The sequence below is a fragment of the Ochlerotatus camptorhynchus genome, unplaced genomic scaffold (assembly GCF_037179485.1).
Source record: "Ochlerotatus camptorhynchus isolate MF236.1 unplaced genomic scaffold, CSIRO-AGI_Acam_v1.1 ptg000342l, whole genome shotgun sequence".
Taxonomy (NCBI): Eukaryota; Metazoa; Arthropoda; class Insecta; order Diptera; family Culicidae; genus Ochlerotatus; species Ochlerotatus camptorhynchus.
In genome coordinates this window covers 320,322-333,809 of record NW_027040830.1, presented here as the reverse complement: position 1 = coordinate 333,809, position 13,488 = coordinate 320,322, and the positions used below count along the sequence as shown (strand labels likewise).

At 38.0% G+C, this 13,488-nt stretch overlaps 1 protein-coding gene across 1 annotated transcript in view; it reads left to right on the top strand.

Annotated features, from left to right (window-relative positions):
- The window catches only part of LOC135708922 (protein couch potato-like), a 409,839-nt gene that overhangs the window by 85,795 nt on the left and 310,556 nt on the right, over positions 1-13,488 (top strand). The window contains exon 3 of the mRNA XM_065231102.1: positions 11,229-11,890. Within this exon, the coding sequence (XP_065087174.1) occupies positions 11,229-11,890 (662 nt within the window). The remainder of the gene's footprint in view (positions 1-11,228; positions 11,891-13,488) is intronic.

Here is a 13,488-nt window from a genome sequence, read left to right as displayed (position 1 = left end):
TACACCGACATGAAAGCATTCCCTTAGCAGCTGCTAACAACAGCACTGGCGGCTCAGCAATGAATGTTTGCTGGCGCGTATCAAAAAGCCGTCAGCCCATCAACCATGCGGAACGGCTTGAAGATTGTCAATGACCGCAATGCATACAAAGAGGGCCCAGCCCATGCCGTGGGTTTGCCTGAATATTCGATCAAACCCAAACATGCGTAAATGAACAATTTGCAGAGATGAGTCTCTGAAGGCTCAGGATACTATTCCCACGGATCACAGAAGTGATGCCACATGCAGCTACCGTTGGATGGCTGTCGAAACTTGGTTAAGTATTCAAACGAAGTGATAACTCAATTAAATCATGACTGAACCGTTGTCCCGAGATCGATGGCTGCTACATCAGTGTTGTGAATGTACTATCACTGCGGTACGATGGCATTTGTTGCTTCGAACCATGCCGTGGAACGGGGGAGGATGAAGTCATGATTTATTGCTGCGTGATGTCGTGCTTCAGATAATTAATTAGCATAAAAAGAGAGGAAAACAAGCAGGCAGTAGCACGCCTTACGAGCATGCGAAATGAAAGCTACCCCTTCTTTCGTCGAAAAGGATAACAATCATTAGGGAGGTGCTGTATCAACGTGGAAGCCAGTGAGCTTGAATGTGTGGGTGGGCTTCTAGCAGGTATGGTTTACTGAAGCGTGCAGTATAATGTAATCAGAGTAAGGTGTTTAAAAATATGATTCTATTAATATTTCAAGCGAAAGTTTCTAAACTTGTACCATAATGCCTATGATTTGCATAGATGTTAAAATCAATTCGGATTTGCAAATTCAGTACCATGATGTCTTCAAGAAGAATAATTCCTTACCAAAATCCAATTCCACAAAATTTTCGTAATTATTCCCAGATCGACCGCAACTACGAGAGTAGGAGAGCCATTATGGAGAAACTCCCCCTTGATGAAGACATCTCGGTTTGCCCGGTTCAGTGTTTACCTTGGAAAAGCGTATCGCTTGAGGCATAAGGATGTATACCGTTTGTTTGCTCCTTGGATCCCGAGATTTGTTTTCTGCTGTTTGGTGGAATAACATACTTTACTGGTTTGCAAACAAACTTTCACTGTCTCGGTTGCGCTGATTTGAGGTTTTGTTTGAAATTTCAATCTGGCTTAGTTTGTACTATTATGTCTATTTCAGTGTTACTTGTACAATCCATCATTGTAAATTGCAAAATGTTGCTGTAGTCTTTCCTTTATTGGTAAAAAAAACACACACAACACAACTGAATTTCTCTTACAATGTTATCTAGTTTCGGATATTACTGGGCAATATCAACCATAATATCGAAGCCTCGATACGTGCAGGACATGTGGAACCTTCCGGTCTGACACGATCTTTCCCAGGAGAGAATGGAGTAAAAAATTGAACTAGAAAAAATAATTAACATGGTACTCTGTTTGCACAGCGCCGTGTCCAACGAATATTAGTTTTGGGCTTGTTCTGTGTGTGCCTTTCGGAATAGGTCAATGAGTGTTATGTTGAATGTAACACATCCATTGCTATGATTGGGATACCTATCGAAAAAAAAAGACATGGTTTCTATGTTAACTAGCCACAGCGAAGTAGGATCCAGTTGTCGCCAAATTTAATTAAAACAAAATTTGGAATTAAACATCAACTGCAGCTAGGGTTGTCATTTATCGGATGTTTTTTTTACCGTTTTTTCGGTAATGGAAAATTCAATACCGGTAAAACCATTAAAAACCCGGTAATGGACATTTTTTTTCGTATATCGAAAATGCTACTTATAATCAAAAAAAAAAGGACCATGTCATGTATTGGATTTAAGAAAAGTGCCTGACGAGGGGATGGGGGTATACAGTACATCAATTTTTTCACGTTACATAATGAGGCCTATTCTGCGCCGCGAGTGAGGTGAGGTGACTCGTTGTCACTAGTGAGGTGACACTTTTGTCACCTCACTAGTGACAGCGAGTCCCCTCACCTCACTCTCGGCGCAGGATAAGGGGGAATATTTAAATGGGTCCTAATATGGAAATGTTCCCAACTCAGAAAAATAAGGAACTTTTTTAAGATTTTAAAAGGGGTGGAAGGTCAACTTAAAATCTTAGTGCCCTAAAAGAGGGGAGGGGGTTTCATAATCTCTCAACAACTCTTACATAATTTGTTGATTACTTCATACAGTCAAGTGAAAACAATATATGTTTAAATTAAAGCAATATTTGAATTCCTCACTGCAGTGGTAGTTTCTGCATTGATTTTCACTGATAAATCAAGCGTATCTCGAAGCTGGTGCTGATGCACGAGAGAGTTTGTATCGTACTCAAGTGAGGTGAGTTGTATACGCGAGTGCAATATTCTTTTCATCTCCAGCTGCTTACACTGAGGAGAATAGCAACTCTGGTGAGCCTGAGCAGCGGTGAAATTTCTGAAAAACGCCAAAATAGCCCTAAAAATGCCAAAATGTTAAAATTACTACAAACGGCAAATTTGAGTAAAATCGCCAAATGACCCAAACAAAGATCTATAAACGTGCGAAAATGATCTAAAAATATTAAAAGAATAATCGAAACGCATAAATACGCTAAAATAATACAGACTAAATTAAAAAGTAGATCTCAGCAATGAATTGGTAAAAAAAATCGACTCAGAGCCAACTTGTAACGCCAAAATATGTTTAAAGAAACAAAAAATAGCTTGAAATAGGAATAAAATACCACAAAAGGCTGAAATGGCTTTTAGAAGAGCCCTGAAAAATCTAAACATAATCTGTGAAACGCCGAAAAAACCTTTAGGTTATCAAAAGAAAGAATAGCCTAAAAGCCTGGTAGTACCTAATGTCTAAGGGACCATAACATATAACTATATTCACATTTACGTAAGGTATTTCTGAGATTTTCTACCTCCCTTGTAAGAAAATTAAAAATAATCCCTTTAAATCCGTACGTAATTATTGCATAGTCCTTAGAATAGGTTTGAAAACGTCAAATCTCTCTTTGAATCATAAAAACAGTGTGACAACTCTTATAATAATCCTGAAACGTCCAAGTATTCAAAAAACTCCAAAAATGGCAAATGGCAACAATTACCTTGCCTTTGCAAAATGTAAAAATAATCATGAAATAGCACAAATGGCCTGAAAATTCCAAAACAGTTGTGAAATCAAATGATATAGGGATGGTCCATTAATTATGTCACGAAAATTTGGCTCATTTTCAAAGCCCCCTTCCCCCTTTGTCACATTTTTTGTATGGACCTTAATTTTTTTTTGCATGGCTCGTCACAGTTTTCAAAACTCCCCTCCCCCCTAAATGTGTGACATAATTAATGGACGACCCCTAACAGCCCTGAAATCACCAGAAGATTTTTAAATGAAAGAAGTAATTAATTTCAAAAGTGACATTGAAATTCCTAAATGATAGTAAGTAGCAAGTAGATAGTAAGATTCCAAGGTCCATAAGGTGAAAAGGGGATGTCAATATTTTCCAAAAAATCAAATCCAGTTTTTTTATGTTCAAAACAAGGTTGCAAAGACTCATTTCAGCTAAAACAATGTTTTTCTAAATTATGAAATAATTAGATGCCATGATCAAATTTTGAATTGGTAGGATACAAGAAGAGGTTGCGAAGAATGTGTTTGACATATTAAACCTGTTTATTTCACTTCATGAGAGTCACAATCAGCGATTTTTCACAAACTCACTCACTCACTCACTCACTCAGCGATCAGCAAATCGCTGATTGTGACTCATAGAAAGCAAAATTTACAAGTTTTATGTTTCCAACGCATACTTTGTAACCTCTTCTTGTAAGTTACAAGTAAAACATGCCATCATACCATCTTTTGGTTTTATTATTCCGAAAAATATTATTTTAGCTGAAATGAGTCTTTGCAACCTTGGTTCAAAAACAAAATTACGTTCATGAAAATTGCATTGCATTCTAATTGACTACCGGAGCTAGCAGCAATCAACTTCGCATTGGGGATGATTTCCAACATGCCCGCAGACCATTACTTCATCTTCTCGGATAGTCTCAGTTCGATTGAGGCTATTCGGTCGATGAAACCAAGTAGGCACTTATCTTATTTCCTTTCAAAGGTAAGGAAGCAGATGAGTGTACTGGTCGAAAGATCATATATGATTACCTTTGTATGGGTCCCCTCACATTGCTCAATCCCAGGCAATGAGAAGGCGGACTCTCTCGCAAAGGTGGGCGCGCAGGAAGGCGAATTTTATGACAGGCAAATTTCACACGATGAATTTTACCATTTAGTGCGTCAGAGTACCCTTTCGAGTTGGCAAACCGATTGGGACAATGGAAATCTTGGACGGTGGTTACATTAAATTATTCCTAATGTTTCTTCGAGAGCGTGGTTTAAAGGCTTGGGCTTAAGTCGTGACTTTATTCGCGTGATGAGTAGACTTATGTCCAACCACTACTCGCTAGATGCGCATCTCAATAGAATAAACCTCGTGGACAGCAACATATGTCGGTGTGGAAACGGTTACGACGACATCGATCACGCAGTTTGGCAATGTACGGATAATGACGCCGCCAGAGAGCGACTTTTGAATACCCTCGAGGCCCAAGGAAGACAACCCTGTATCCCTATCAGAGACGTGTTGGGTACCCGCGATCTCTGCTATATGCAGTCGATTTATGTGTTTCTGCAAATGTCTAGTATAAGAATTTAATTCGTTTGTCTTTTGTATCTCTTTACTAGTTTTTGTTTGTCTTGTCCCCCGTCTCGATGAGCATCATCGTCGCCCACTGGTCACCATAGCCGGTCGAACTCCAGACGAATCTAGAACCACACTACCGTTCACACTGGCGACAACGCTCTGATGAGGCAACGGTACCCTACTCCCAAGCTCCTCCCCTTTTCCTATCCTTCGACAATGTACCCCTCTAACCTCGAGTAAGCCGCGAGTATCCGGCCCAACTCCTACTAGACATAGAATTAAGTGAATTTTGTTACAAACAAAGAACAATGAATTATCGGCTCCGTAAAGCTAACGCGATTGAGCCTTACAAATAAACGAACTAGAGAAAAAAAAATTGACTACCGGAACAAAGAGAACACATTTTCATTAAGAGAAATCCAATTTTAAACGAAAAAACTGCTTTTGAATTTCCAAAACTCAATCACGTCGTCTTTCCTCTTAAGAGGTTAAAATTAGTATGAGAAACTTTTTCGATGATTTGTTACTCAAGCTGTTTGAATTTCCGTTACCCATCGGTTGGTTGCGGATCATAAATTGAGAAACGCTGGTCTAAGGTTTGCCATTTGTTCAGCCTCCGTTAACAGAGCTACATAGTTATGGTTGGGATACAACCCAAAGTAACCTTGACCGAACTCACCATCCTCTCCCAACAGCCTCCCATGTCACAATGATCCCCATCTCCATACAAGAAAGTGGACATTCTATGCTGGCAAAACTATTCTGGAGCAAAGATCTTGATGTTTTACAGGGTCAATGAAAGTATTGAATAGTATCAATAAAATATCTTATGCTTTCCAAACCATTCTGGGATTAAGATCTGGAAGTTCTTAAATTAAGGCTTGAAAATTGTTCTGAAAATCTTTATGAGTCTATGAAATGAAATTGGGTCGTATCTGTCATGGATAGAAACATTAATTTAGTGGGATTAAATGGATGATAACGATACAAATTTCATTACTTCATTATGATGGCTACCAAGCCTTTCGGGAATTTCGTTATCAAGAATTGTTATGGTTTTCCTTCTTTACTTTACTTAATTATTGAGTTATTAGTTAGGTAGGTTCTGATTCTGCAAGGTGTAGTTTCATTTTTATACCTGTGATCTTGGCATGTTTACCTAGGGGATGAGTACTTAAGGAGGTTAGTCTTCAGTGGGATTGGCACTGATGAAAACTGCACATTGTATTCGAAATAAATCTGTCATGGATACAAAAAATAATTAATCCCCAACCAGAGATATTAACATTTGAAAAATGCATATTTTTAGTATAAAAACATCAATAACTCTTGATCGGCGAAAGATATTGACAAGTTTTGTGCAGCAAAAATTTGCGCCTTCTTAAGATCTAAAAGTTATTTGGAGAAACCTTTGCTGAGAAATTCGAAATAAAAAAAAACTAGAGCAAAACAACTGTTTTTTTAGAGCCACCCTAACTCAATTCAAAAAAATAGCTCTTAATCGGCCAATTTTAGAGATACAAAAAAGTTGTTTTCTACAAAGTTGCTTGAAATTAGCTCAGCTATAACTTTGCCCAAGAATGTATACCTTAATTTATTCAAACAAATAAGTTAGATTTTTGATTTTAATGATAATAGGAACCACCCTAGAATTCATTGTCATAAAAATGAGGGCATAACTATAAGGAACAACTTTGTAGAAGAGACTTTTAGTCTAAAGTTTCAATTTCAGGCTCAAAACATATCATTCCACGTAAATCTGCATTCTGGACCACTGTGCAATGTTGCCTGCTGAACAGTTGAATGAGAATAATCATAAGACATCATTGACTTTCCAAGTAACATTGAAAGCTTTATCGTGGTTTTAAAGCAAGCTACAAGTGTAAATCATGGTCAATAAACCCTCATAAAACCAAAATTGTTACTTGGGTAGTATCATTAATACTTTTTGTTCCTTACATTTGATTGAAAAGTGGTTTTCAACAAAGCTGTAGCTGAGAAAATTTGCTAAAATCACTGCTATCATTTTTTAAAAGAATACTGATGTGGTGAATTGTCAGATAGATATGAACAAAAACATAAGTGTTCCCATAGTAATTCCCATATAAACTTGAGATGGTTTGTGCCATGTCCGTTTCTTACTAAAGTAGTTCATATTTTGGGAGGCTAAGCAGGACCCAATTTGGAACCGTTTAAGCACTGTGGAGCGAAAATTTCAAATTTTGCATCAGTCTAATGTACATGTTACTGATGTGACCTATACTACTAGTGGGTCTAGGTTCATGTACAGTTCACGTCTTTAACGTGTACTTTTGACACAGGTACCTTTAGTAGCATGGCAGCAGGTTGCTTCCAACACGTTAATGCTAAAATGTCACACTTGCTCTATCTAGAGTACTATAAAACTTTGATTTCAGATCTTTTTCCTAATTATTTGAATTAATCCATTTCCAATAATCTCAATCGCTTAATATTACCACATTATGTTTAATGTAAAGTTACAGAGGAAGTTGATTTGTTATTTTCACAAAGGTTATAAATAAGTACGCAGTCATTCTATCTTAATATTACAACTTCCATTTTCCATACCATGTGGATAACAATATACATCAATAACAAGTCCTTTTGACACATACACAACGAAAATGATATTAGACCAAATACTTGGCCTTTTTAAAGGCTGATTTCATACAAAAATATTCAGCCGAGTTCAAAAGTGTTGAATATTTATCGAATTACTAAAACAATTACCTTCTTGCATGTCATTCAAATAACCAATAGTTCGATACATGCTGTCTATATTATAAACTCTATAACGTCGAAGGTCCGATGTAACCCACGTATGTTCAATTGTAGAGTCACTCCAGAAATACGTTCGAGGGTTCTTCAACCTGTGTCCTTCCTCCTAAACGAGCTCCTAATACAGCTGCCAGTAATTCTGCGAGTGCATAGATATTGGCTGAACTGAGGCCACTTTCGACCTTTTGATAGGGTTTCCTGAAGAACGTCACAGATGTTTAAGACGAAGTTACCTTCCTTCATCTGCCATATTATGCCGAGTATTCGCTCGCCATCACATTATTGGTCCAGGTTAACGTGTCTCACTACAGCAAGAACAGTTGCACCAATTTTCCTGTTGGTACATCTTCTTTGATGGAAATCCAATTCCAACTGTGGAATCTGGATATACCATGAACCTCCATCACTTGTGTGGCTAACTCTACAGCTTCTTACACGACTTTGTCACTATCATTCGTATCACTTTAACCTGGTGGAAGTTATTGAATTGTATAGTAAACATTCATTTGAAACATTGCCGTAGAATGGTTGCCTTCCGAGTCATATTAATTGTGATTCCATAATTTATTTATGATAAACTACCACAAGAGCGAAAAGGAAACGTTTTGTTTTTATTTTTCTGAATTCAATGTTCTTTTGCAGTCTTTAGTAATTACACACTTAGTAAATACTACATACTAAAAATTAAATGGCAAGTTTTCCAAAATGTATATTTTTGTAGAAAACCTTCACAAACTTGGTTCGAAAATTAAGCTAAGATACAAATTATTCAAAATTATTCAAAAAAAAAAAAAAACCTTTCGTCGACCACATTACAGAATCTGTTCATGTCGCGAATTAATTGGAAATTCTGAACACTATTCATGCTAATCTGTAATAGAATCCTTCATTTCCCGGTTGGGTGTTCTTGCCACTCAATGAACGCCTTCAAGCACAGAAAAGTACGCATAATTGCCGATCAAATGCAGGCAACAACAAATCACAGCGATGTCAAATTAGCCAAAGGCCACATTCCGCACCGATTTGTCCAGTTCGCGTAAAGCTCCAAACCTCGGAGATCGCCCACATTCCTTTCAAGGCTGTTCACACGTAACCTGCATTGCCAAATGCGAAGTTCTGGAACCATGCATTTCGCCTTCGATACAGATCTGATCAGCTGAAAGTTGTTTTCCTCGTTTGGTTCAGCTCCAGTTGTTTTGCCACAGCTATACCTACATATCGACAAGTTAAGTTTATGAACGTGTGCCTGTGGGTAGCTTCTACACTTACAACACAACTACCGCACTCAGATGGTTTACCGTTCCAAACAGAGGCGGTTCATTTGCTTTCTGTATATGTGTGTGTGTATAATGCGAAACGAACTTGCAAACTCTACCGCGACCCACGAAGCGCGCGACAAGTTCAACTACAGCAACAGCAGCAGTAGTTTGGAGCAGATGTGCACCTGGCGAAATTATTACCGCGCAAAGGAGCGATGTTCGTGTGTCAGTGTGTGCACATTGGTGCATCCATTTACCGGTGCAGTGGCGGCGAATGCGGTAGAAGTCCTCAAGATGTGATCGATCGTCGCACGTATCTACTAGGCGTCGCGTCGAAGACTTTGCCATCGTCATCATGGCCCTTGTTTATTGCCGGCGGTTTTTGGACTATAAATAGAGGAGTTTACGTCCAAGTGGCGAAACGTGTTTCTATTTATTGACGATGGATTTCGTTTCCCGATCGACCCGATGATGCATTGAAACGGAGTCTGCTAGGTCAGCCAATGCATCCTATTTGCAGTCAAACGTTTTGTCAAGAGCATGGTCGATGTAAGATAGCATACTGACCTGCTATCGGAGTAAGGGCTTCCCCTTAATGTATTTTCTGTGTTTACTGTCACCACTTCCAATTACACGCAGAAAAAAATATTTTAAACGTAATAATATTTGACGTAAATGCAATAAGAATTTCATTTTGTTTTGGCTGCAAAAAGAAATCATTATTGTTTCAACAATCCAGCATTATTGTCCCTTAAAACCTATGGATTGTTAAATCAAAAAGAAAATCTTTTCGAATATACAAGAGCTTTCATGGTTTTGACGTAAGCTGTCAAATTTGGCAGCTGGGTCAACAAGAAAAATATGTTTGTTTTTAAAAGAGATTTCTTGTTGATTCAATCAAATTTATTTTATGAAGGCTGACAATTCACGCAGTAGAAATAACAATATGTTTATTGATTCAAAAATAATGTCGATTTTTTTTTTGTGACAACAAACAGAATTGCAATTGAATTTTTGAGGCATAAAATCACTGATCACGCCTTCCTTCGGAAGGGAAGTAAAGCCGTTGGTCACCGGTTCATGAGTTGATGGGTCGATATGTAGGGTCCAGGTGTGGGAGGTGCATTCCTGGCGTCGGGAGCATTGGTACTCAGTACGGAAAACAAGATCGACGGAAAAAAATCAAGGAAAAAAAAACTTAAAAATTGATTATATTTAACAACTGCAGCTTGAACTGCAGCTTACTTGCTTACCTCAAGTCTTAAGATTTTCGGAAATCTCGTACTTATTTCCCGAAATTCACAATTAAAAGCAATACTTAATCAAATGAGAAAATTTTTGTTATTGTTTACATTTTTGTCCGGGTGAAAACGAGGGAATGGTTGGTAGTTATTTTTGTATTCATGGCCCGGGGAATGGACACAGCAAATAAATGCTAAATTAAAATTAACTATTGTTGGCTTAATAATAGAATATTGTTATTTTTACAATAGTTGCAATTGAAAAGTGGCTTATTAAAACAAAAAGAATCTTATGTTGAGTTTATTTGAATAAGTTTTATAGAAACAATAAAATGCAATATAATTTCAACCGGAATTGTTTGTTTAAATACAACTAAAGTTTTGTTTGGTTCAATGCAAACAATTTTCTGTCGGTGTATGTAGAAAGGATACACCACCGAATGATAATGGAAGGAAAATATGACCATGAACATGTTCGAGAATGCACCGCAAATTGATATATTATTTCATTCATCCACTAATAAACCTTCAAACTCGTTTTCATCGCCGCCAGAATGATGCATGAGACAAATGATGACAGGAAAATGTTCATGTTCCGAAATAAACCACAGCGCGTCATTCCCATCCATGTTGTGAACTCTAACTGAAGGCCGAGATTGATTTCATATTAATGAACAATTTAAAAGCAAAATGAAAGCATTTCTTCTGAATTATTTTTGCCCGAATGAAGAACATTTTCGATTACTACCATAGGTAGATGTGAGCGACACTTCACCTGTTTGCGATACATTTTTAATTATACAAGATATTAATTATGCAAAGTACAGATTGAAAACATGCATCCAGCTGATTGATGTGTTGTGGCCAATCTGTGTAGATCCTGCCGCTTATGGCCTGGTTTGCATATAAATCCAGCCGTGCTCATGAATCCGTGGCAGCGGAGGCAGAGGAGGAGACGTCTGGTGGTTTTTATTTCGACGTCTGTCCGACAGGGAGATGCGGCAGGGGGAGTACATTTCCATGTGTGACTAAGAGCGATGAAATCACACACACACACACATACACTCGCATGCGGGCACCATTTGTGTATCAGAATGGTGAAAAATAATTAATTATGCAAAACTCGATCAATGAGCAGTAATTGCAATTTAAAATCAATGCTTCCAGCCGCAAATTTAACCCACTTTTTAATGTATATTCTTTGGTTGTTCTCTTCTTTTCTCATTTCAGAATCGACACATGGTGTTCGATTCAATAGTGCGTCCATAAATTCCGTCACCATTTCGTCGACAGTGGTGAAACGAAGGCCAGCGCCGCAAATCACGGTAGCGAGCGCCCCACAAGTCCTATCGCCGAAGAGACTGTGCACGACTCCACTGGCCGGTGGAGCAACGATTCCGGCCTTAGGTAGCTGTCTGGTATCTGCACATCCACCGGCTTCGGCTGCCGCCGCCGCAGCCGCTGCAGCCCTGTTGCAACACCACCAAGTCCAGGCGGCCCAGCATCAGTTTCAACAGCAACAACAGCAGCATCAGCAGGCTCGGCTTCAGAGCCAACACCATCAGCTGTTAGAATCGACCGGAGGAAACGTTCCAACCTCGGTGCAGCAACAGCAGCTAGTGTCACTTCCACTAGCAATCTCAACCAACAGTCAGCAACCAATGTTTACATCACCAATCGTTGCACAGTCCAATCCGGCTGTCAGTACACAGTCCATCAACGGTTCACTCAACGTGAACGTGGCCAACAATAACCACAACCTCGGACAAACGCAGAACAGTCTCGGCAACACAACGAAGATGGACAACTCGATGGGACAGATGACACCGATGGCCCCACTGGCACTTTCTCAGAGCATGGATTCAGTCAACACCGCCAGCAATGAAGAAGAGGTGAGTACCAACATACTTTTTGGAGTTTAGGTGCGCTACACAAATTACGTAACACAAAAATCCGGGTTTTCGATCCCTTCCCCTATGCAACGATAAGAAACGCTTGATTAGACTACCCTCCTAAAATAACTTAAGGCCCCTTAATTATTTATTTAATTAAGTAATTACTCCTTAATTAGTCAGCCCTCATTTTTTCCAGTTTGAATAAATAGTTTTGGTGGAACACCCTGTTTATTTAAAACTTTGTGAATATGTACAGGAATTTGAAATGGTAAAATTGTTCAAAATAATAGCAGTTTTTTTTTTAATTTTTATATACAGCAAATATTTTCAATATTTTTAAATATTATGTACATTGGTTAATTGGGTGAGGATTGTAAGAATTTTGAGAAATGTAAAATTTAAAATCTCAAAATTGAGCTGAAATGCAAATTATTAGTACTGCTATTATTTTGAACAATTTTACCTAGTGTCTCACTTTCCGGCAGGTGCTTCCAAAAATTTGGTATTTTGTAATCGTTAAATTGAACAAATTTGTAGTCCTGTGGTGAACATTTCAGCTTAATTGATAATAAGTTAACAAAGTTACAACTTGTCAAAATTAACCATTTTGTATGGAAATCAGCATGCGCTGCTACTATATTGAACACAGGTGTCTGTCATTTTCACACTGCGTCGAAATGTATGCCGTGTTCTTTTCTATGAATAAATCATATGGACATGAAAAATATGTGTTTGGTGAAAAAGTCTAATAATTAAATAAGTTTCTAATAATACTGAAGATTTTTTTTTTTTCAAAATAGGATGTGATTGATTGTAATTAATTTAGCAATGAATGTGCATCATGGTTGGACGTATGTGAATCATGGTTGGAAATAAAAATCCATCATGGTTGGACCTTTTATAGGGGAAACGCACCAGTATTGGCCATGTTCCGATTTTGGCCAATTTTTGACGATATTTCACGTTCGACCACAAAATGCACGAATATTGTAATTTAATCGGTTTTCTGAGCTGTGATCAAAATAGAAGCCTATAGCCAATACTGGTGCACTTCCCCTATAAAGTGCCATGTTTCCGCTTAGGAAGCCCACAGGGTCGAGTTCCATAAACAAATCGATTTAATTTGACGACATCGGAAAATGTCTATGTATCCATATGTATGGTATATGTATGTGTATATGTGTGTGTGTGTGTGTATGTGTGTGTAACAAAATATTTATTAATATATGTTTTTCAGCAACCACTAAACATAATTGGATACAACAACCGCCAAATGAAAGGTATTTTAATTCCATAGAGCACTTTTGACTATTTTGTTGTGGAATCGATCAACCGGTTCTGGAAATGTGGGCTATGAGACTAATTCTGACCTTAAACGAATAAAACTCATCATGTGACACCTCAAATCACATTAGCGTTCTAAAACTAGTTCAATGGTAGTCATTTGGAGGCCCAGGGCTACATTGGCCACACCTGGTCTTGTTTCGATACTCCCAGAAAAAGTGGCCACTTTCTGGCTATGGCAAAAAACTATCATGTGATACCTTAAATCAGATTAAAATTCAACAACCAGTTTAATGGCAGTTATTCTGAAT